This window comes from Artemia franciscana, chromosome 3 (genome assembly GCF_032884065.1).
Source record: "Artemia franciscana chromosome 3, ASM3288406v1, whole genome shotgun sequence".
Lineage (NCBI taxonomy): Eukaryota > Metazoa > Arthropoda > Branchiopoda > Anostraca > Artemiidae > Artemia > Artemia franciscana.
In genome coordinates, this window is record NC_088865.1 from 18492459 (window position 1) to 18517019 (window position 24561).

Genomic DNA, 24561 nt, shown 5'->3' on the forward strand with positions numbered 1-24561 from the left:
ACTTAAAATCACTAACTGTTCTTGAATTCTGCAATACTACGTTGAATATTCTTCTAATTAAAAATGAAATACTGCTGAATTTAGTGGTGTTAAATTTATATTCCTAATCTTCTAATAGCAAATGAAATATTGTTGATTCTAAAGTTGGTGTTTAATCCCCATATATACGACGTTGGTATTTTTTTTTTCACGATCGAACTGCTTTTCATTGACGAAACAAATAATATCGCACCATATATACCGACGTTGGTATCTTTTTTTTTATCGTCATAAAAAATACAGTGTGTTCTTGGAAAAAAAATCCCAAATTCTGTAATTATATACTTGTTTCCTGGTTGTTCTCATCTTGGTACTGAATTAACCAATTTCAAAGGCAAAACAAATGCATTTTTGACCTGCCAGCTTACAGATAGCTATATTACTAAGCTTTTGGGAAAAAACTGTCTCTCCATGAATAGCACCATTTTAAAGGTGATGAAACTCAATAGTATATACGATAATATCAAATTGGAAAAAAAGGGTATGATCTCCAACTAGAAACACTTTCAAGTGATAAGATACAGAACGAAAAACACAGTAAACAAACTCAAATGACTATTCCAAGTTATTAATATACTCTTCTTGAGTTCTTAATACTTACTCCCCAGTAATTTACTCCAATAAACCCGGTGTACACAAATACATACAATGCAGTAGTTTACGCTAATGAGCCACTGTTGATCTCATAAAAAAGAAAAAAAATTGTAGATGTCGTTAAGCAACAAAATAAACAACAACACTACTGATAGTTTACCAGTATATCACACTTAAAGGCCGTATCTGATATTTTTACAATACTGATATAATTACACAAAAACAGTTCACTAACCCGTTCTAAAAGGAGAGATCATAAGGGCAATGTATGTTCTTTCAAGCTTTGCTCCTCCTGATTTATATTGTGCTGTTCATCCTCCCTTTGAGAGCAGCTTAGTAAACAGTTTTCGACAATCGTCTCAGAAGAGAAATATGTCAGATACGGGCTCAGGCGGCAGTGCAGACTTCCTACCGTCTGACGTACATCTCAGAACGCCACGTGAGCCACACATCTGGCCACGCTTGGCACAGTTCCCCCGCGTTTAGTACAGTCCCAAAAGAGGCTTGGAACACTCCTCAAAATGCTTGGCACAGTTTTGCCATGTATTACCTGGTGCGCATGATTTCTGAGTGAGAGAGCGACCTCTCGCGAATTCAAGGCATAACAGCGACAACATACGGACCACTGAATTAGTCTCAGCTTTTAAAAAAGAAGTAAAAACAATTAATAAATACTTATTTATGAAGGTATCATAAACATGATTAAATATAAATACTGGAATAGTTCACAAAAAGCGATGTCAACTGTTTGATGTCACTGAATAAACTTGAAGTTGAATGAACTGAGTGAAGATGACCAATTATTTAAACAAAGGAAGATCGCTTTTAGAGGAGGATCTAGAACTTTCAATTCAACCAATTTGGATTTAGAGAGCCCTATTTTCTAAAACCAGTACATAACAGAACACAGCAAACTTAGAAACAGCGAATATATGTAAATATCTTCAGACTTTAAACAGACTAGATCCTTTAACCAAGCCTGTTTAAATTAGAGGTTGAGTGTACAGATTCCAGTTTCAAAGTTTAAATAACACCTTTTGAATAGCCAAGGTCAATTTCTCAAACTCGTCAACCTGTTTTTCACCTTTTATTTACTCCTTGTCCTAAAAGTAATTTCTGCGTCAATGAACAGAAAATTGAATGAACTGAACAACGATGACTAGTTGCGTCAACAAAGGAAGTTTCTTTTTAGAGTGGGGTCTTTAACACGCTAGAAAATCGATTTAGGTACCAAAAGCTCTCTTTTAATTACTTTTGTGGGACAGAAAACTAGACAAACGAATTTTGAAATCGCTAAGAAATATAAAGATCTTCAAATTTCAAGTAGACTAGACTAGTCAACTGAACCTATTGCATCATAAATATGAAGCAATTTTAGTTTGAAAAAGAATATTCACCTAACACCTTGGAAATAGCTAAAAAGCAAGCCGTTCGTACAGTCTGACCTAGGTTAGCATCCTGATATTATTTTTTGGTCGCGTTGCTGTTGATGTTATGACAAATAAAAAACACGCTAATCGAAATACAAATAATCTTCAATAAAGCACAAATGACACTCTACCCTTCAGAAGGTTTAGGTGGTAAATTCCGTTCACTTTAAATTTCTGTTAAATCAGCATCTGTAATTATAAATAAGCATCAAGTCTTTGCATAGAAGTACCCGTAATTCTTTGTGATCAATGAGATTATTCATTTATTGTGTTGCGAGAGCAACACTTTGGTTTTGTCCCGGTTTTTTTTTTTTTTTTTTTTTTTTTTCCTATGCCGCCGATCTCAGCTTATTCCTGGAAACTGGTAAGGGTCTAACCTGTGCAGTTTTTACGGAAAGTGTGGACCTCAGGCCGGATTGATGAATATGACATTACATTTTGGAAAGCTCCGTAGAACTCTTGCCTGGGGCCAAAAAGGATGGTTTTTGCTTGTCCTCGAGCCAGAGCCTATGGTGTGCGAAGTGAAGTGGAGTTATATAGCCTATGTCAGAGAGGAGTATCTGAAGTTGTGCAGCCAAGCTTTCGTTTCATCAAACCATGTTTCTGCTTTCGAGTGGAAAGCTCCGTTCTAGCAGGCAAGCAGGCAGGCACCAGTTTCAAATTGAAGATGGACTAAAATCTATAAGTGTTAAATATATGCGGTAGTTCCCCGGCCCCACAGCCAATATATCTTCTTTGAGTGATAAATAGAAAAATTTACAGAAACAAAAAAGTGCGATTTTCCCACGGGTCCGAAAGTGCTGCCATCTATTGTTTCTAGCCATTTCTGTTCGTGATTTCAGCTGACTTTACCATTCTTTTTTTTTCTACTTGGGATTGCAATAGAGAAATGGTATCAGATATACCTCTTAAACTTTAAAAGTTCTCTCATTGCTAAAGAAATAATATGAAAAAAAACTTCGTTTTCTTAAAGAGTTAAAGAGGCTGCGGCCCAAAGTCGAACCTTAAAACGTACAGGAATTAGAAGAGGCAGTTGGGGGGCTACCGCCCCCCAAACCCCCAGCTTTTAAAGACTCTTTTGTACAGTTTTTTTTGTGGGGGGACTTCATTGTTACTAATTACTAGTTTCGGCGCAATGGTTCTCCTGTCCTCTTGTGTTTAACATTTTTCGAAGTTATTCCATTATTCATTCATTTCAATGTTTTGTTAATTAAAAGAGGGCCTTTCCCAAGCCAAGAGCGGGGGGTTAGCAAAAAAACAAAAAACCTGTACAAAAGAGTCTTTAAAAGCTGGGGGTTTGGGGGGCGGCAGCCCCCCAACTGCCTCTTCTAATTCCTGTACGTTTTAAGGTTCGACTTTGGGACGCAGCCTCTTTAACTCTTTAAGAAAACGAAGTTTTTTTTCATATTATTTCTGTACGTTTTTCTACAATCCATGGTGGATGTAATTTAATAATTCCTGTACTCCTCGTACAGGAATTAGGAGAGGAAACCCCCCCCCCGCTTTTAAATCATTGTATAAAATAGAAAAAAAATAGATAGAATGACCGAAATGTTTCTTTTGCTCATAAGAAGCTAATATTCTGTTATCTCTCAAATGATAAGCTGTCCAGGTGTTATCAAAATTTTTTTGATGTTGTGAAAAAAAACCGCCCGTAAGGGACTTGAACCCTTGACCCGAGGATTAAAAGTCTCACGCTCTACCAAGTGAGCTAATAACTTGCATGTGTGTAAATATAACTTCTCAATAAATTTTAAAAATTTCAAATTAACATGGGCTCTTATGGAGAGAAATCCGTTAATTAATAGCTAATGCGTGGTTTCTGGAAAACAGGGAAGGAGTTATCGGATCGAGCTGAAATTTCGCGGATAAGCTCCTGGGCCGTAGGGGACCTTAACTTGTGAATTTCAGCCCGATCGGACAACGTTAAAAGGGGGGGGGGAGTTGGAGGGTCGAAACTTTCGGGGGGTTAAGATTTTCCTATGAAACTTTCCAGGAAAATTACTCGGAGAATTCCGCATCGAATGAGTCTTCGTACACCCAGATCCGATGTCGGATGTGACCTGTAGGCGTCTAGAAAAAAAAAGTAAATGAATTTTAAGTGGCTATGCGTGGTTTCTGGAAAACAGGGAAAGAGTTATCGGATCGAGCTGAAATTTCGCGGATAAGCTCCTAGGCCCTAGGGGACCTTAACTTGTGAATTTCAGCCCGATCGGACAACGTTAAAGGGGGGCTGGGGTTGACGAGTCGAAACTTTCGGCCAGATTTTCCCTATGAAGGAAAAGTTGGAGGGGGATGAAATTTTGCAGGTTTCTTAGTTGGAGCTCGGGCTACGAAATGCATCCCTCCCCATCCCTCTGCGACCACTGGAACCGAAGATCGCTTAACATTGTCGTGTGTCGCCTCTTTATAGAGGCACGAGTGTGCCTCCTTGATTAGAGCTTATCCTTTGCTCCTTTCTAAGTGGTGGTGTTAGAAAGTTGGCCTCCGGCAAAAAAGTCAACTTTTGAACTAAGACAGATAGAATTTTTTTTTCAATGACAATCGATAGACCTTGATGAGCTGATCAAAGTATATGTCATCCATTTTTTGTTACAAAAATTCCTTCATGACATACACCAGTTTGAAATTTTCAAGGGGTTGACAACTTCAGTGGTAAGGTACACACTTGAACCAAAAATAGGCCGATACCAATTGTGAGATATGTAGAGGACTTCCAAGCAACAGTCGATTATTAGCTTATAATCATCTTTGGCAATGAGGGGTTTGCAACTTTTGCTGATTGGTGTACCTATTATCTGTTTCTGGTGTAATTGATGGTAAGAACAACTTGGTTCCCGATTGTAAGACATGTAGGGGAGTTGTAAGTAATAATCGGCTGTTAGGCTACAATGACTTCAGCGACAAGGGGTTTGCAACTTTTGCTAGTTGGTGTACCCATTATTTGTTTCCGGTGAACTTGGATGTATATCACGGGAGAGGGACTTGTAAGTAAGAATCGGTTGCTAGAGGAGGTTCATCAGAGGCTAAAAATTTGTGCAAATTGGTGCACATCTATGGTATTTGATCCTGAAAAGTGACGAATAGCTTTATAATACCAACTAGATTATATAAGATAATGTTCCAAGTTTCCATCGGTCACGATGTCTACGATTGAAAAGGATAAAGTTCAGCTGGCTGCAAACTCAATTTAGTCCCTTCTTCCGATATTCTTTTGCTGTTGTTTTTTCAACGCTGAAGAACTTGATCATGTGATTACTGATTGTGTTCTTCTTTGAATATGCCGTTTTGAATGTTTTGATAGTTTTGACAACTTCAGAATTTAACCGATAGCGAAGAAACAAAACCAAAGTGTTGCTCTCGCAACACTTTTATCGGCGAAGCCGGACAAAGGTTGCCGCAACACTTCACGTTGCCCAGGCAACGTAGGTCTAGTTTTCTGTTCATTTTGGGTTTCATTTATTGATTGGTAGCATGGGCGCGCGTAGCTTCTTGTCTTTGGGGAGGGGCAGCCAATTTTGTTATGAAGGGTGGGGGGAGCTAAGTCACAAATAGCGTGTCTACAATATGAACATACAGACTCCCATAATCAATGTGCTACATATTTTTTGGAAGCTTTGACGAGGACACGATAAAGAAAACCCACATTTATTTGGATTTCCTCGATATGTTTCTATATTTTTCTGATATTTCCCTTATATTTTTTTTGTCTGATAGACTCCTCTCCAGGCAATTCAGTGGTAAAAAGGATCTTATATCCCCTCCCCGCCCAAAGAACAAGCGTAAAAGCCTGCTTTGACAGCTAAAAGTCATCAAAATTAAGCGAGTTCAAAGCACCCAAAAGGTAAAAGTATTCACTATATCTGCATCAATGGAGAAGAAGACATGTCTGTACTTAAAGGCGGAAAAACGGCAACCAGAATTCGGACAGGAAGGCGGCCAGATATTCAAAATGCATATTCGGCATTATTACGAAAAAGCAACAATGCGAACAATTTTAAGAAGAAACATTGGAAAGCCTAAATTAATGCGGAATTGATTTCTACACAAGTATTATCACTACGTCTTTGTACATTTATCACATTCATCATACAGATAGAAAAAGTGAATCTCCAAGCCTTTTCCAATTTCAAAATAACTACGTCCTAAATCTTAACTTTGATAGGTGAATCCTAAAGTTTACGTATGGAGGTCGAATAATGTTCAATTCGTCAAATTTTTAACAGGATTCATTATTGACACTGAAGTCGTGCGTAATTTCGAAATTATTTACAAGTGTGACTATAGCTTGGCCCGGAAATTACTCGAAAGCAGATTTTAAATTTGAAAAAACTACCCTTTGGAACATTAAAATCCTTAGGTCGTGTTTTATTCTTGTACATATGGTCGTGCCCAGAACAAAATATCGTATCTCACACACTTTTTCAGAAATAATTAAGAAAGTGAGAAATATTCTTCAGATAATTTTTATCTAGTGGTCAGTCCTATAGAGGAGAGTGACAGAGCTTGCTAAAAAAAGAAGAAAAAAAATTCAGTAGCTCTAGCTCAAAGACTATCCAACTAAATTTAATGTACGACGTACTGAAAGGAAACAAGTTTTATTTCTATATAATTAAAGTATATAATTAAACTATACTGAAATTTCTGATTATCGAACTCCCAGGCTATCGAAGAGCTTGTAAATTTCTTCTTTTTTTTCTCGACCTTCAATTTTACGGCTATTTTAGGACAATTTTACCGATTTTAAAGCAATTTTTACCAAAAGCTTGATCTCGGTTGACAAAGAGTCACTAAAAATGAGTAGCATATCAAAAAACTCCACTAGCTCTCCACCACCCGCAAACATGCTGGCTAGCGCCACAAGGGTTATTCGAACCGCTGGGTATTTTTGCAAAGATTCGATCTAGAAAATTGTAAAAAAGTTAAAGCTATAGTAGTGTCAAGAAGTCTTACCAACTAACCTGAGAGACAGGATCTTTACTCCTCATTGCCGACAAGAAAGCCAAACCCATGAAATATTCTGACCATTCCAAATAGTCTTCTCGCTTCTTCGTTAGGTCACGAGTATTATGTGGTGCTAAGGAGGTTTCGGGTTGATTAGTCGGTTCTGACAAAAACTTAGACCCATTGAAACAAACCGCTTTTGGTATTGTGTCTTGCTTCATGTTGGCTTTCTTTTTTTCCTGAAAAAAAAATAATCGGCTTAAATATATTGGGCACGATAGCTGTGTACAATGTAACGATATCCTAAAAATACACTATATTAAATTATAAATCGACAAAACATTAAAAGAATATTTCCAATAGAACTATAAACAAGGCTCTTGCTATAACAGCCACATCACTTTGGACGATGACACAGAGGGGAAGGGGAATTTGAAAAGCTCAGAAACTGCCCCTGATAAGTGAAAACTGAATAATAGATTTGCAATTTTTGATCGTAAAATAGCGAAGTAAATACAATTTTGATGTCTGGATGCTACAGCCCAAAAACCGTTTATATCCTGCCCCACCTTCTTGCTAGTGCTACTACATCTGCTACTTACTATTATATATGCACAGAGGACAAAGGGGAAAATTTCATTCTTCTGGTTCACTGAGAGATATTCTCCAGTATTTTTCTAAAAATCATGTGAAAGAGTAAATGCTGGTATCTCTAACAATTTCGGTTTCGTATACCTATGACTACTATATAAATACACCACCAGTTTAACTATTACTAATACCATCTCGTACCCACTAATTACAGTGTTAACATTAGGTATATTACCCTATTTACTATTGTAAATACTACTGTCATATTGCTGGAGCTGTAAGCAATCCCAGAGCATTGTTTTCTCAAGAGGAACCCACACCAAAGTTTTCTGGAGGCGCAAGAGGCTACAAAAAGACTGTCCTAGGCAGGAGGAGATTGGTGGTTTGCAATTTTGTTATAACTCAAACAGTTTGCAAAAGTTACATAACGTTGCCCATTTATGAACTTGGGGTATTCTAAAACGGAGAGAGAGGTAAATATGTAGTCTCCTTCTCCCCCTCCCGCTGTTGTCATCAATGATTTCCATACAAATAATCATACTTTGCACTAATTCTTTTAGTTTTACTTAGATAGAGGACAAAGTTTAATCTAATGAGAAAAAAAATGAAATATAGTTCTAGGCGTTCACAATCCCCCGTAAAATGCCCCCCAGTGTTCACCCCCCCCCAACCTGCTGAAAATATCCTCCCCCGAAAAATACCCCCCACGGAAAATAAGACTTTCCGAATTAGAATTTGAGTTTTTTCCGTAGGGGGGAGGAATTTCGGTAGGCTACTTGTGTACTATATGCCACTCACTCAAGTATACGCTGTGTAAAACTCGAGAACAAACCGGTTTCTCCGTTCTTTTCTTTCAATTTAACGCGAGACAAGACAAAGACAAGTGACAGAATAGATGGGGAATATATAATTTGGGCTATATATTTGCACATTAGGGGGGAAGGGGGTAAAGTATTTGGGCAATTTCAAGTCAGAAAACAATTCTCACTTCATAATATGCAGAACAATTCTACCTAACACACTTTGCATACAGACCCACTATACTTCACCCCCCCCCCCCAAATGTGCAAATATAAAGCCCAATTTTTTTCTAGAGTAGCGAAGAAACTAACGAAGAGGTTTTTTCTCGAATTTTACACATCGTAAACTTGACTGAGTGGCATAGGCCTATAAAACGCAAGTACCGGAATTTTCCATGGGGGGGGGGGGAAGAGTCGTATTTCCCGGTATTATTTAAAAACGATCAGAAATTATTACGTATATAAAAGGAGTAGCCCCTTCCACAAGACCTTGCTCTTTACGACAAAGTTTTGACTTTTGGTTCTAATTCTTTAAGACCGATTCCTGAAACACGATGGCCGTTTAATTAGAATAGTAGGCTACGCTTCGTTTTTAAATTCTACAAAAAAAATTAGCGTAAAGAGCGAGGTCTTGAGGAGGAGGCAGCCTCTTTCATATAAGTAAAGTTTTTTGTAGAATTTTAAAAGAAAGCTTATTATTCTAAATAAACAGCCATTGTGTTTCAGGATTCGTTCTTAAAAAAATTTTCAGTAGGCCTATAAAACTACCAGAATAGTCTCTCAATCTAAAAACTAAATAAGGGTTGCCGAGACAGTTCCAACCAAGCAAAAAGCAAACCACGGGCTTTAGTAACTCAAAGTTTAAAAACGCGTCAAAAAAAAAAACCTCCGGTGAGGACAAATCGTGATTTGAAGCTAATTCTGGAACAGTAAATATTATTTAGATTAATATTATTAGTAAAAGTATATTGCAAAAACAAATTTATTGGAATTTGGAAAAATAGCCTGAAACTAATCAAAAATGGCGCTAGACAAAAATGAAAATTACACTTTTGGATTCATCATGGTCGAAAACTTTATTGAGATAAATAAAATCCCAACATCCGGAAAAAAAAGAAAATCATTTTTCTGCATGGGAACACTAAAATGTCTGTTTTGTTGTTGTTTTTTCGTCGTTTTTTCAAAAACGAAAAAAAAACATTTATTCACAGATTACGCAAGGTACATAAACAAAACTAGTTCAAATAAACTGACTATATTTTCAAATATTTGTGGAATTCTAAAAACTAGCACTTCAATGAAAACTAAGCTTGCTTGACCTTTTTAAAAAAGTATAGTTGCATTTTCAAAAGAAATCGAATCATAGCCGCCGAAAGACTAGTAAGAGCGTTATAAATTAGTCATCTTTTATATAGGTTTTGCGTTTTCAGTAAAGCACTAGTTTTTAAAATTCACAGATGTCGGAAAAAAAAATCACGAAATCTTGGCTAGTTTTAGACATGTATTTTGCGTAATCTACAAATCAATAATTTTTGTTCGCCCTCACTTACTCCCATACTTCCGCCTTTTGAAAATTTCTATTGGATGATGTTAGCCCTGATGTCTATTCGATGACGCCCAGATTTTTGTTTGGCACATGCTCGATTAATAACAAGCTCGATTTGGTTAGCCTATTATCCTTCATCCGTAAAGCGTGTCCTAACCATGTTAACATTTCTTTCAATGTAGGCCTAAACAGTGGGATCGAACCACATTTTTAATCCGTATTTTTATTAAATAGGGGACTGTAAGCCCCCAATTAAGGATTTTTGGTAATAGCAATTTCAACGGTGTATTTTTAAAAGAGATTTTAAGCTCATTTTCAAAATTCACAAGAATTTCTTCTCTTTACTACGGATTACTGTTTAGTCGTATCTACATGAAAACTACTGTTTTCAAAATCGGGGATTTGCCACTAGAAAGCTTCTTTAAAAGGCCATATTTCATAGTTCGGCTGCAATGGGTGTGGTTTGCTCTTTACTAGTTTGGACCTATTGCTGCAACCATGATAGACAATCGCTAGAAGGGATATCATTCTTGGAAAATTTCGACAGTATCATCTAACATATTTTCACAGACTTTTTAAAGCGTCCACGTTAAAGTGTTGCGACTCATCAATCTTACAAAGCTGTGGTTCCTCCAAAGGAAAAAATAAATCAATTTAATCTAAATTTTGGCCAAGCTTTTATTTCTTTCAAAGAGCGTGTAACCACTTAATTGACTGTGACGAAGAGGCCAAAATAAAGCATTGCGTGCTCAGAGCACACTAGGCCAACTTATGATTGATATGCTGTTGTCTAATATCGCAGGATCATTTAACTAATCGCTTACTTCACTTTCATTAGTTACAAATATGACGGATTGCTATAAAGTGCTAAACATAAGTAGGTTCGGTTTCTTATCCAATGCCAAATTGTCTAATTTCACGCTAGATGGTGTAGTTTGGAGCGGAGATAAATGTCAAAGCATGCGGACAACTTAATGAAAGTTGTTATTTCCAACTGCAAATGTTCCACTTGGCTAAAGGGATATTAGTCCTGGCAGACAACGAAAACTTTGATTGACAGAAACATATATTGTTTATCTTAAAAGTTTTCTAGGCATTTATGCTTTTAATTGATCTTGATACTTTGAGAAATTGATTTAAAGGACTTTTTACGCAAAAAAAAGTTTTTCAAAGAAAAGTAAAGAGCTCCATTAAACCAAAATGTGCAGAAATAAAGTCAAACAATCTTACAAGCGTAAAACAACCACAAATTACAATGAATAAATAAATGAAACCCAAAAGGAACAAAATTGCAAACTCAAAACGAGCAGAAATTAACGTGAGTAGGGCTGACAAACGAGTAGGCCCGTGCATTCTCAAGTCCTGAAAGTAATTATCAAGTTACAGAAAAAAAATATACTGACATGTATTCCTTAAAGTCGTAATAATATTTGATTTATTAAAATTTAAAAAACGATAACATTTCAAAGATGTTTTGTTTTCAGTAAAGTGCAAATTATGTTTTGGTGTTCAGAAGGCACGGGGGGTTTCAACCCTACTCATGTTGATTTCCGCTTGTTTTGAGGTTGACTCGGTTGTTTACTATAATTTTTATTTGTTTTGGATTTCATTTCTTTATCGATAATGATTTGTGGTATTTATAGGAATTCATTGGGGGGGAAAGGGCGCATTGGGGTGTCCTGGGTGCCCTCCAATCACCTTTGACTCTTGAAACTGAAATAGAATTTTAATTTCCAAGTAAACGAGCCTCCCTAAAAGCTTATACGACTACCCCCTCCATAAAAACGATATATACCCCAGGGCATAACTTACAATCCTTGCCTCGGGGATCTGGAGAATTGTGCTAACCCTAAAGAGATTGTTATATGTTCTTTGGACTATTTTGAACCAAATGGCTATATCGCAATTTAAACCACATCCGTTTAAGGAAAAGAGGAATTCCGGAGGGGGCTAATTGCCCTCCTTCACTTTTGACTCTTAGAAAGGGAACTAGAACTTTCGATTTCCAATAAAATGATCCTTCTCTAAAGTTTATATGACCAGCCCTTCTATAAAAACCTTATATGCCCCTGGGGCATAACTTAAAACCCCCGCCCCCAGGCTCTGGGGGGTTTGTTTCAATCTTTGGACTCTTTTGAATAGAATGATAATCGCAAAATTTCCATTGGATACATTTGGAGAAAAAAAGACGCAGAGAGGGGCTTTCCCTCCGATCACTTTTGACTCTTAAAAAGGGCACTAGAACTTCTGATTTCCAATCGAAGGAGCCCTCTCCGTAGTTAATATGACCACCTCTCTCATATGTTAATAATGGGCAACTAGTAAAACTTATAGCCCTTGCTTTGAGGGCTGTGATGGGGCCTGCCATCCCAAAGACATAATTACATGACGTTTTAACTATTTCGAACAAATTCGCCATCTCCAAATGTTGATTGTATTTGTTTGGGGAAATGATGGGTGTGGGGTTGGGGCTGGTCCTCAAGTGAACCAAGGAGGCTATTTCATTTAATATATAGGAAGTAGAGGTAGACTCCTAAATTTCAGAGGTTTTATTTGAGAGTTGGTACCATACCCTGCTTATATTAAGGCCTTATTTATATAGATATACACTATATTCTTCGTGGTTAAGCTAATATTTCAGCTTAAAGGAAACAAAAATAGAAAGGTTTCCAAAACAGTTAAGCTGCAGGCAGACATCCCTAATGTGATCGTAAAGTAAGGTTGGAAAAATGGGGTTTTGCTCATGAATTTCTATTCATTTTACAATGGAAAACATTTAAAAATATGGAAATGTCTTACTCCCGAAAAATAGTCCTCACTTTATTTTTCATAGATTAAATAAGACATAGGTACACCACCTTTTTTTCAAAATTAGGCTTAAACTTCTTATTTTTTTTTCGGTTAATGAAGGTTAGTTAACCCTTTGATGCCTGAAGGTTCCCTCAGGAACCATGAACTTTTTAATTTATTTTAATCCTGACCGTTTGACCTATTAACGTCAATCCGTTTGCCATTGTCTCAATCTGATCTACCTAGACAGGTTTGTATTTTTCTTAGTCCGTAATCTGTCACCCTTGTGTGAGGTAATGAAGTTTGAACCTGTGCCCTCTAGCCTTGCTTGTTTTTCCTGAAAGGTGAGAATACTTTTTTGTGAATAACTTTATTGTTTATTGTGCTAGAGTTTTCATTCCAAAAGTTTTAGAAAGAGGACGTTTTGTTTGTTCAGATGAGCTATCATACACTCCTAAAGCTGGAAAACCAGAGGATAGAAACGACCCCCAACGTCGTGGTTCCTCTGGGAACCATCCGGCGGTAGCGAGACCAGATGAGACGGTAAGCCGTATACAGTGTGAGATGCCTAGATACCATGAAAACAGTTGCTTTACACCATTGGAATCAAATTTTGAGAGCTCGACCATGTTCTGTGGCTTCAAGGAACCATCGCTCGGAAGAGCCATCTAGACAAGAACTGGTGGAGTTGCCGTCGTCAATAACAATGCAGGGGAGACCGGGGTTGACCCGGACGCGATTTTTTGAAACGGCATATCTTCTAAGCCATTGACTTTTCTCCAGTTCTGACTTCACCATAAAATGCGTATCCGTTAGGACTACCTTCGAGATTTTTTTCAGATTTTTCTACAAAAAGGAAAAAAAGATTTTTATTTTTTTTTCATTTTTTTGAAATGTCCGAAACAACCCCTACCCACGGGGTTGGATCGGACGGCCCAGTATTGGTTCGGACACCATGCTAAACCATTAGATTTCGACTTCTTTTTTTTTCAAATATGCATAAAAGTATAAAAAGTAAAAAACAGTACTTCAGCTATATAAAATGACAAAAAAGCTTTAAAATGACACACCATTCACCGGAGTTGGTACGAGCTGAGATTTTACTCAAAGACCGCTTAGTATACCACTAAAATATATTCCTAATGCGAACTGCTGTACTTGCTTAGTAGAAATACTTATTTTCAAGCATTCATCCGTGTATTTTCTACCCTAAATACCAACCTTTTAGAGACGGGGTTGGTTCGGACAGATAAAAAAAATGTCCGAACCAACCCCCAATCGCCGTGTCCGGCCCAACCCCATGTGTCCTCGTGCGACGTCAAAGTGATTTGAAAAAAAATCAAATAGATGGCGCTCAAAAAACTGCTCTAGAATCTTTCTATGTGAGCTACTTCTCTCCTGAAAAAATGTCATTGCAAATCCAGCAGCCTGGTCCACTCTATTGAACTCCAAACAGAGACCCTTGAAAAAAATTCTTACCTTAAAGAACACTTTTTGCAAAATACAAACAAATGGCTGCGTGTATCTAGATCCAAACTGGCTTGATAATAGGGCAGTAGATGGTGCACCTTTCGTGATTTTCTGAGAATTTTTACTAAACCGCTAGGAGTCCATACTTGACTGTCCAGATCAACCCCGTGTCCGGGTCAACCACGGTCTCCCCAACTAGACTGTTACCAAATATATTTTTTACTCTGCAGAAATGGACCAGCCTTCTCCGAGTACATCAAAAACTGTGGAAGATGAGTATTCGGCTGTCCAGCGAAGACTTCGAACACACCCCGTGTCATTAGCACAGGCTCTGAATTTTATTCTTTGCCCGGAAGACAACTCCGACCTCGAAGATCTGTCTAATGAAGATGAGGACCCATCTGATCCTAGTTTTCTCCTTCCTGATCCTGATAATAACCCGCAGGAAGAAGAGATTGAAGAAGAAATAGAAAGCGGTCGAATTGAAGCTGACGACCACAACAGTGAGGATGACCATGAGGACGTCGAGATCGCCAGACGAAATGCCACGAGCTCAGGCACTGCTGCTTCGAAACCAAGCAAACGACGGGACCTTGCTTGGAGAAAAGTGGATTTCGTCCAGCCAGATGCTGCGTGGAAGGATCATCTTGTCGTCGACCAAGAAATGAGTGGCAAGACACCCCTGGAATTTGTCAGGCTGTTTTTTGACCAAGGCGTGGTCAACCATATACGTGACCAAACGAAAATTTACGCTCTTCAAAAAGATGCCAAAGAATTTGGAGTTTCATCTGCCGAGGTGGAATGCTTCTTATGGATCCTTGCATTCACAGGAATAGTGAAAATGTCGTCATACCGCAGTTACTGGTCAAACGAAACGCGCTACCCTGTAATAGCTGATGCCATGTCGCGTGACAGATTCGAACAGATCAAAAAGTATCTTCATTTCAACGACATTCTTACCCAGAAACCACGAGGAGACCCTGGACACGACAAGATCCACAAAGTTCGTCCTCTGATAGAGATGATCAGAGATAACTTTATGAAGATACCCCCAGAAGAACACCAGGCAGTAGACGAGCAAATTGTGCCGACAAAACAGAGGATTTCGTTGAAGCAGTACAATCCCAAGAAACCGCATAAGTGGGGTTATAAGTTCATCTCAAGGGCTGGGGAGAGTGGTTTCGTTTACGACTTTAAAATGTATACGGGTAAGGGGTCGGTTGATGTCAGTGACCTGGGAGTTGGAGCTGATTTTGTCCTGCGGCTTGCAAGAGGAATACCCAAGCACAAAAATTACAAGCTATTCTTTGACAATTGGTTCTCCTCGTTATACTTGGCACAAACACTAAGTGATCAGGGCATACTTACACTGGCCACAGTGAGGGCAAACAGGTTGAAAGGCTGTGCTTTGGAGTCCGACAGCAAATTGAAAGCCCGAGGAAGAGGCTCTTACGACTGGCGAGTGGAAACGCAGTCGAATGCCATTGTGGTGAAGTGGTATGACAATAAGCCAGTCCACTTGATTTCGACCTATGCCGCCCTAGACCCAGAAGATACGTGTAGGCGGTGGGATGGTAAACGAAAAGAGTATGCCGATGTCAAGCGACCATATTGCGTGAAGGAGTACAACCGCTTTATGGGTGGTGTAGATCTTGCCGACATGTTGCTGGAGCTTTACAGGATCGACTTCCAGTCACGGAGCAAATGGTACATGAGGATCTTCTTCTTCTTGTTTGACCTCTCCGTTGTGAATGGCTGGCTCTTATACCGCAGGTGTCTTGCTGCTGGGCAGAAACCAACGAACCTGCTACAGTTCAAGACAGATGTGGCACGTGCACTTCTATCTGGTGCATCTTTGGCGACACCAAAGAGAGGTAGACCTCTCAGTGACGCAGATACCAACTCTCAGAAAAAAAGAAATTATACTTGTCGCCCCCCAGATTCGACAAGACTCGATGGACAGGGGCACTTCCCGGCTTGGATAGAGAGCAAACAGAGATGCAGAGTATGTGTACAAGCTCATTCCAAAGTGAAATGCGTAAAATGTGAAGTGTCCTTGTGTTTCACACCCAACAGGAATTGTTTTCTGACTTACCACACTATGTAGCCGATCAGAGTGTTTTTGTGCCATGATTGCCGGATGGTTCCTGTGGGAACCATTTTTTTATTTCATCATTTTTATCAATACATTTTTTTCTTGCCATTTCTGTCGTGGAATAGGTCATAACGAAGCCTGGAAACGGCCGAAATATTTTTCCCATTCTTTTTTTCATAATTTAGGCATCAAAGGGTTAAAAGAAATAACGACAGAAAATTAACAACAAACGTTATTTTGGGAGATTTGCTTATGTTCCATCAGTAACCCTTTGTTCCTCATTGATTGGCCCTCAGTTTTATTCAATCAGAAAAGTAGTACAATAAATATTGTTTTTCTATTGGTTTTCTAACTAAAGATTAATTCATACGAACCTACTAAAAAAATAGTATCACTTCTTTTTGTGACTTCCGAAAACTACGAAAACCATAAAAATATTCGCTGTTCAACCATGACATAATATATGCAAAACGCATATTTAACTAGTTTGACAAGCGTTTTTAAGAACTTAAAACCAACTTTATTACCTTGAAGCTAATGTTCACCAACTCCAGAAAATACTTAAACTCATAAACATAATCAAAAGGTTTTCGTTTCATGGATATTTAACCAAAAATAAGATTAGGGTACATCAGCTCTAAAGAGTACCGAATAATTAGAGCAATTTCAAAGTTTATACCTAACTGCTTGTAATGACTCAAAAAACAAGACAGCACTAATTAAAAACCACTTCGAAAGTCGGCAAAGCTCCAAGGATTGATTATAACATAATGGCTTATGAGGATAAGATTGCCTCAAGTTAAAAAAAAAGAGCATGGGATTACCTTCGGAGCATCGCAGAACCTACTTGTTGGGTTCAGAACTTTAACCCATTATCTTAAGATTTTACCAGAATTTATAGAAATCCTCCGGAAGGTCTTGGTGAATTCATGAGAAAGAATCTGGTATTTTGTTAGCAATTATTCAGTAAATTCAGAAAATAGTCAAGTTCTGGTACGTTAAAAAATTTAACTACAGTCAAAATTTACCATAACTTTTTTAACAGCCTCCCCTCCCCCTCTCAAGAAGGTTCTGGCAGTAGCTTGAAATTTTGACTTGGGGCTAAATTTCAGAAAGTGCAGTCAATTAAAATAATTCCCTCTAAGAAAACGCTGGAGTACCCTTTGGAGCTAGGCTCCCTCACAGGGGTGCCGCGATTATTAAAATCAAACTTCGAATCAAAATGCTGGTTATTTTCAAGGTTCATTTGTTAGAAATTGACTGAAAGAATCTCGGATATTCGGTAATATGTAGGACCAATCTGAATTAGAAAAAAAAACATGAGAACTGTTAGGCTTGGTTCTAAAACGATTCATCACAAAGCAATATCCTAACTTGATACAAAAATGCTAATTCCAACCTTCAGGATTTCACATAAGACTGCAGACTAACTGAACGCAAAAACGGGCCAAGTCTTGACTCAATGTAAAAACGAGCTTGTGCTTTTTTATTGTTGTGATAAAGAAAAAACATCAGTCCAACATACACATTGTTTTCAGTAAAGCCAAACTTTAGGAGGTTTAGAGAGAGGCGATATTTTAACTTTTATTTGTAATAGTTTCTAGTTTTAGGTTGGACGTGACTTCACTCACTTTATTTTTCTATTCGTTTCAAGTTTCACTTACTCAGACATAGTAATATATCTTCGTTTTATGTCTTCCTTACTATACGACTATTTCTGCTCACTCTAGATTTTAATGTCGTCCTTTCTTTCTTTCTTTCTCTTTGCAAAACTTCTGTTTTAAAAATGTATTTTGACTGATCATAACAAAGGGAACAAGGGAAGGCAAGGAAACAGACTAACTCCTTAGCCAACTCTTAAATATATGAATTGTTTGTTCGTATTTTATATTCTTGAAAACTATTTCGGAACCGACACATGGTCTCCTCTACTCGTTCACAGCAATGATTTATGCCAATGAAACCACAAATAAGGATATCAAAGACTACTAAAAGTATACTATAAATAGCAAATTTGTAGTAAGACTGCAACAAATAAGAAATCCAAAGTAGCTTAAAGTATACCCTCTTCAGGACAGAAATTGCTTATATCAATCTTAGAGCTAGGGAGACTTTCACCGCTGTTTTTTCTACTTGCAACACAATTATATCTTTTAAAAAATGCGCAAAATAAACAGAGAGGTAAAAAAAAGAATTAAATAGACAAGATTTTCATTGCTACATTTTCTTCTTTTTGCTTGCTATTCTTTCGAAAACTGCGCACTTATATCTTTAAGAAGGACACAAAATAATTCGTGATATAAAAAAAGTATTTAATTGCAAGGATTTATAATATAACAAATAGATTGTAATAGCTAGAATCATACGAACTAACTCTTTTCTTTCCACTTGAAGTGCTTTCGAAAACTGTACAATTATATTTAAAAAGGACACAAAATAGTTCATGCTGTAAAAAGAGTATTTAATTGCTTAGATTTATAATATAATAATAGGTTATACAGCAACAATTAAATTAACTAATTGTTCTTCACTTGAAATACTTTCGAAAACTGCGCAACTATACTTAAAAAGGACACAAAATAATTTGTGCTACACAAAGAATATTTCAAAGGAAATATTTATTGTATGATAAATAGATTATATAACCAAAATTAAATTAACTAATTTTTTGCACTTGAAATACTTTCGAAAACTGCGCAAATATATTTAAAAAGGACACAATATAATTGTGGTTGTAATAAGAGTAGCCTACTTAATAGCAAAGATTTACAATACAATAACCAGATAATATAGGCAAAATTAAATCAACAATTTTTTTTCACTTGATAGGTTTTCAAAAAGTAGGCAATTATATCTTTAAAAAGGACGTAAAATAAATTGTGTTGTAAAAAAAAAGAAAAAAAAAAGAATCCTTATTTGATTGCCAAGATTTATATTGACATCGCATATAAGTGACTGCATAACTCGGCCGAAAATACTACCTAAAGCTACAATCCAAATTCTTCACGCCTAAATGTCTTCATTTCAAAGTGGGTGGTATAATTAGGGGTAGTTAATTTGAACATTTTCTAAGTCAAAATCGATATTAGCTGATTGAGGGTAAATTATGTTCAATGCGTTGTAAATCATTAATAATAGCCATCCAACTAAACTAGCTTCACACGGTCTAAATTTGGAAATGTTTCAATAAATGTTCTTTAAGATATGCTTCTTCGTCCCAAGTAATGTATGGATACATTTCAACAGATGAAAATTTTGTCTTTAAGTAAGGAATGCTGAAGATGATTTTTGGTAGGGCAACTAGTGGGCAACTAGATCGACTTTGATAGGGCGACAGTATATTAATAAAAATAGTTGTCGTTTGGCACCCCATACATTAGAATATTCGAATTAATGAAGATATAAACAAACTGTCAATAACAGAATAATAAACAAACAGAATAATTAAATGGCTAATATTGTCAAATAGAACTATAGAGCACTTAACATATGTACATGGTGGTATCTATTAGTTGTATCCCACTAAAATTAAGTAGTCAGTTAGGGAGAAAGAAAAGAGAACACCCCTCCCTAGATTTTGAAATAACTCTTTTGGAATTGATTAATCGTTTTTTTGGTACCTTCAAGGCCATATACAGGGGTGGGGCTTTAAAGGGCGGGAGCCTCCCATGGAAGTTTTGTCCAACTCGTAAAAACGTAAGAAAAGTATAAAACAAAATTATATGTTTTTGAAAAAAAAATTGCCCCCCCCCCAAAAAAAAATCCTACTTCTGGCCTTGGGTACATCCATTAAAAACCGCCCCCCTCGTGTTTCGAAAAATACATCCCCCTCCCCGCACAGTTCCAAGAATTGATATCACTGCTAATAGTAGTCTCAGAGTCTTGGCTTTCCTATAGAAAACAAAAACTAAGAGCTCATATGGCACTTGTGACGAGGAACTTGTGATGAGCCAAGAGCTCATATTGCATGAGCTCTAGACAACTTCTAAGAATCAATAGATTGATTTAAAAGGAAAATCAGAGGCTTAATGCCGGTCGGGATTTAGAATAAGAGCTCTGAGATACAAGGTTATTCTAAATATCAAAATTCATTAAGATCCAATCTCCCAATCGTAAGTTAAAAATACCTCACTTTGTCGAATTTTCCCTCTCCCTTCAGCCCCCCAGATGGTCGAATCGGGGAAAACGACTTTATCAAGTCAATTTGTGCATGTCCCAGGCACGCCTACCAATTTTCATCGTCCTAGCACATCCAGAAGCACCGAACTCGCCAAAGCACTGGACTCCCCCTAGTTTCCCCAAAGAGAGCGGATCCATTCCGGTTATATCAATCACGTGTCTACGACATTTGCTTATTCTACCCACCAAGTTTCATCCCAGTCTCTCCACTCTAAGGGTTTTCCAAGATTTCCGGTTTCCCCCTCCACTCCCCCCTATGTCACAAGATCTGGTCGGGATATAAAATAAGAGCTCCGAGACATGATCTCTTTCTAAATATCAAATTTCATTAGGATCAGGTTACCCGTTTTTAAGTTAAAATAACTCACTTTTTCTGATTTTTTCGAAATACTCCCCCAAATAGAGCAGATTCAGTCCGGTTATGTCAATCACGTATCTAGGACTTGTGATTATTCTTCCCACCAAGTTTCATCCCGATCTCTCCACTCTAAGCGTTTTCCAAGATTTCCCGTTTCCCCCTCCAACTCCCCCAATATCACCAGATATAACTACGGTGGGGATTTAAAATAAGAGCTCTAAGAGACGAGGTTCTTATAAAATATCAAAATTCATTATGATCCGATCACCCATTCGTAAGTTAAAAATATCTCATTTTTTTCAATTTTTCCTCTCCCTCCAGCTCCTCAGATGGTCGAATCGGGGAAATGACTGTTATCAAGTCAATTTGTGCAGGTCCCTGACACGCCTATAAATTTTCATCGTCCTAGCACGTCAGGAAGCACCGAACTCGTCAAAGCACTAGAAATCCCCCAACTCCCCCAAAGAGAGTGTATCCGTTCCAATTATGTCAATAACGTATCTAAAACTTGTTTTTATTCTTCCCATCAAGTTTCATCCAGATTTCTCCATTCTAAGGGTTCCCAAGATTTCTGTTTCTCCCTTCAAACCCCTAAGTCCCCAGATCCGATTCGAATTGAATATGGAGCATCTGAGACATAAAATCTTTCTATATATCAAGTTTCATTAAGATCCGATCACCCCTTCGTAAGATAATGATACCTCAATTTTCACGTTTTCCAAGATTTCCAGTTTCCCCCTCCAGCTCCCCCAGTGTCACCGGATCTGGGCGGGATTTAAAATAAGAGCTCTGAAGCACATCCTTCTAAATATCAAATTTCATTAAGATCTGAGTACCCGTTCCTAGGTTACAAATACTTCATTTTTTCTAATTTTTTTCCAAATTATCCCCCGCCCAACTCCCCCAAAGAGAGTGCATCCGTTCCGGTTAAGTCAGTCATGTGTCTTGGACTGGTACTTTTTCTTCCCACCAAGTTTCATCCTGATCTCTCCACTCTAAGCATTTTCAAAGATTTCCGGTTCCCCCCCCCCCCAACTCCCCCCAATAACAATGGATCCGGTGGAATTTGAAATAAGAGATTTGAGTTACGAGATCCTTCTAAATATGAAACTTCATTAAGATTCGATCACTCCTTCGTAAGTTAAAAATACCTCATTTTTTTCTAGTTTTTCAGAATTAACCCTCCCCCAACTTCCCCAAAGACAGCGAATCCTTTCCGGTTATGTCAATCACGTATCTAGGACTTGTGTTTATTTTTCCCACTAAGTTTCATCCCGATCCCTCTACTCTAAGCGTTTTCCAAGATTTTAGGTTTCCCTCTCCAACTCCCCCCAATGTCACCGGATCCGGTAGGGATTTAGAATAAGAGCGACGCAATATCCTTCTAAATTTCAAATTTCATTAAGATCCGATCACCCATTCGTAAGTTAAGAATACCTCATTTTTCTAATTTTTCCGAAGTAACCGTCTCCCCACTCCCCCCAGATTTTCGAATCGGGAAAACAACTATTTTTAATTTAATCTGGTTTGGTCCCTGGTACGCCTGCCAAATTTCATCGTCCTAGCTTATCTGGAAGTGCCTAAACTAGCAAAACCGGGACCGACATACCGACAGAATTTGCGATCGATATATGTCACTTGGTAAATACCAAGTGCCATAAAAAGAACTGTTATTCTTTACCGATAATCACGCTTGCCATTTTGACATTGGAAAACAATCGAATTTCAGTGCGTAATTTTCACAGCTATGTGTTTAGTTTTCAGTAAAGTATAAATGATAACCCAGGCAATGGAGTTTCAGGGGGTGACATCCCTAATCTTATTATGGTAATTTTTGCCCGAATTTAGTCTGACATACATTAAGACTATTTTGCTTGTTTTAGGTTTAATATTGATAATTATCTTTCTTTGAAAAACCCTTTTTTAAGTGTTTTTTGTTTTTAAAAAAGTGTGGAAGACTAAAGCGTCATTTCTCAGCCTTTAAGGGGGTTCAAAAGATCAATGGAAGGAAATTCTAGATGCGTTCATTGTTGAAACAATTACAATTATTACAACTTATATTTCAAGCAGGAGCGTAATTTGCAATGGGGCAGGGGGGATAACTGCCCCCTACAGACCAAAGTTTACCTCCCCCAGACCTGATTTTGCCCCCCCCCCCCCAAGCTGAAATTTAGTTTCAGCAAAAAATCTTGTCAAAATTAAGATAAGTCTGCATAATTCAAGTATTCATAGAAACATGTCAGTTTTCTTTGGTGATATCTTTACCTCCATGATAATATATTACTATTTTTCGGTATTCACTTGATTTGGGAAAATTGGCTATAACTTTGCCCCCTTCCCCAAGATTCACACGAAATGGCGCCAATGATTTCAAGACAAATAAAATGACTTTTTAGGGTACTTTATTATTAAATTAGAATGACTCGCAGACATGTAATACAGTCAATATGGGTCGTTTGGGTCATAATCAGGGTCGTATCCAAGATTTTTCGGGGGGGGGGGTTACGAAATGATTTTTTCGAGAAGGGGGTACAAAAAACTTTAAAAACGCGTCAATTTTTTTTGTTTTCACGTTTCAGACAAACATTTCAGTAGGGGAAGCGGGGGGAGGGGTCAACCCTCTAACCTCCCGGAATCTGGTCTTGATGATAATACATCTATAATATATAGGTACTTATGTACATTGATTTTAGGAGTCTCCTATGGAAACGGAGGTTGGATGTTCAAATCGCTCTGTCGCAATAATTAAATAAAAAAAACAAGTTTTTTTAACTAAAAGTAAGGAGCGACATTAAAACTTAAAACGACCAGAAATTACTTCGTATATGAAAGAGGCTGCTTCCTCATCAACGCCTCGCTCTTTACGCTAAAGTTTGACTCTTTCTCTCAATTCTTCTTTTTAAAATAGTAAAAAACTTTAGCGTAAAGAGCGGGGCGTCAATGAGGAAGCAGCCTCTTTCATATACGAAGTAATTTCTGGTCGTTTTAAGTTTTAATGTCGCTCCTTACTTTTAGTTAAAAAAACTTGTTTTTTTTATTTAATTTCTGGACGTTTTTGAATCAATGCATGTTTTGATTTTGGCTCTCCGCAGAGGAATAATTAAAACAAAATTTGCATTTTTTTTTTTGGCTAAATGGCTTTCTCATAATTTTGATCGAATGATTTTGAGAAAAAAAGAGCGGGGGAGGAAGCCTAGTTGCCCTCCAATTTTTTTGTTAATTAAAAAGGCAACTAGAATTTTTAATTTTTTACGAATATTTTTATTAGTAAAAGATTTACGTAACTTATAAATTAGCTTACGTAAAGAACTTTTGTATTCTCATATTTTTATTACATATATGAGGGGGTTCGCCCCCTTGTCAGATCCTCGCTCTTTACACTAAAGCTTAAATTTTGTCCCAATTCATTAAGAATGACCCCAGAATCACAAAAGCCGTAGAATAAATAGTTGAAATTACTAAAAATACTTTAGCGTAAAGAGCGAGGTATTAGGAGGAGGTGAGCCCCTCAAATGGGTAATAATTTCTGTTTGTTTTAAGTTTTAATGCTGCTCCTTACTTCCAGCTGATAGAACTTTTTCATATTTATTTTTTCATTGTTTTTTTTTAAATAATGCTAGTAAATCCTGCGCTCCCTTCATGGAGATTTTCTTCCCCCATGACAAACTATCGATGGAAAGTTCCCCCAGAATATCCCCCTCTTCTCAACCCCTCCCCCAACCAAA

At 37.4% G+C, this 24561-nt stretch overlaps 2 protein-coding genes across 3 annotated transcripts in view; one reads left to right on the forward strand and one right to left on the reverse strand.

The window, feature by feature from the left end:
• LOC136024971 (deoxycytidylate deaminase-like) overlaps positions 1-24561 on the reverse strand; it is a 110502-nt gene that overhangs the window by 22367 nt on the left and 63574 nt on the right. For both annotated transcript variants that reach the window (XM_065700573.1, XM_065700574.1), the window contains exon 2: positions 7025-7246. In XM_065700573.1, the coding sequence (XP_065556645.1) occupies positions 7025-7228 (204 nt within the window). In that variant the 5' untranslated portion in view covers positions 7229-7246. The remainder of the gene's footprint in view (positions 1-7024; positions 7247-24561) is intronic.
• LOC136025484 (piggyBac transposable element-derived protein 3-like) lies at positions 14437-16311 on the forward strand. The gene has a single exon (XM_065701517.1). It carries the CDS (start codon positions 14437-14439, stop codon positions 16309-16311), a length of 1875 nt encoding a protein of 624 aa, XP_065557589.1.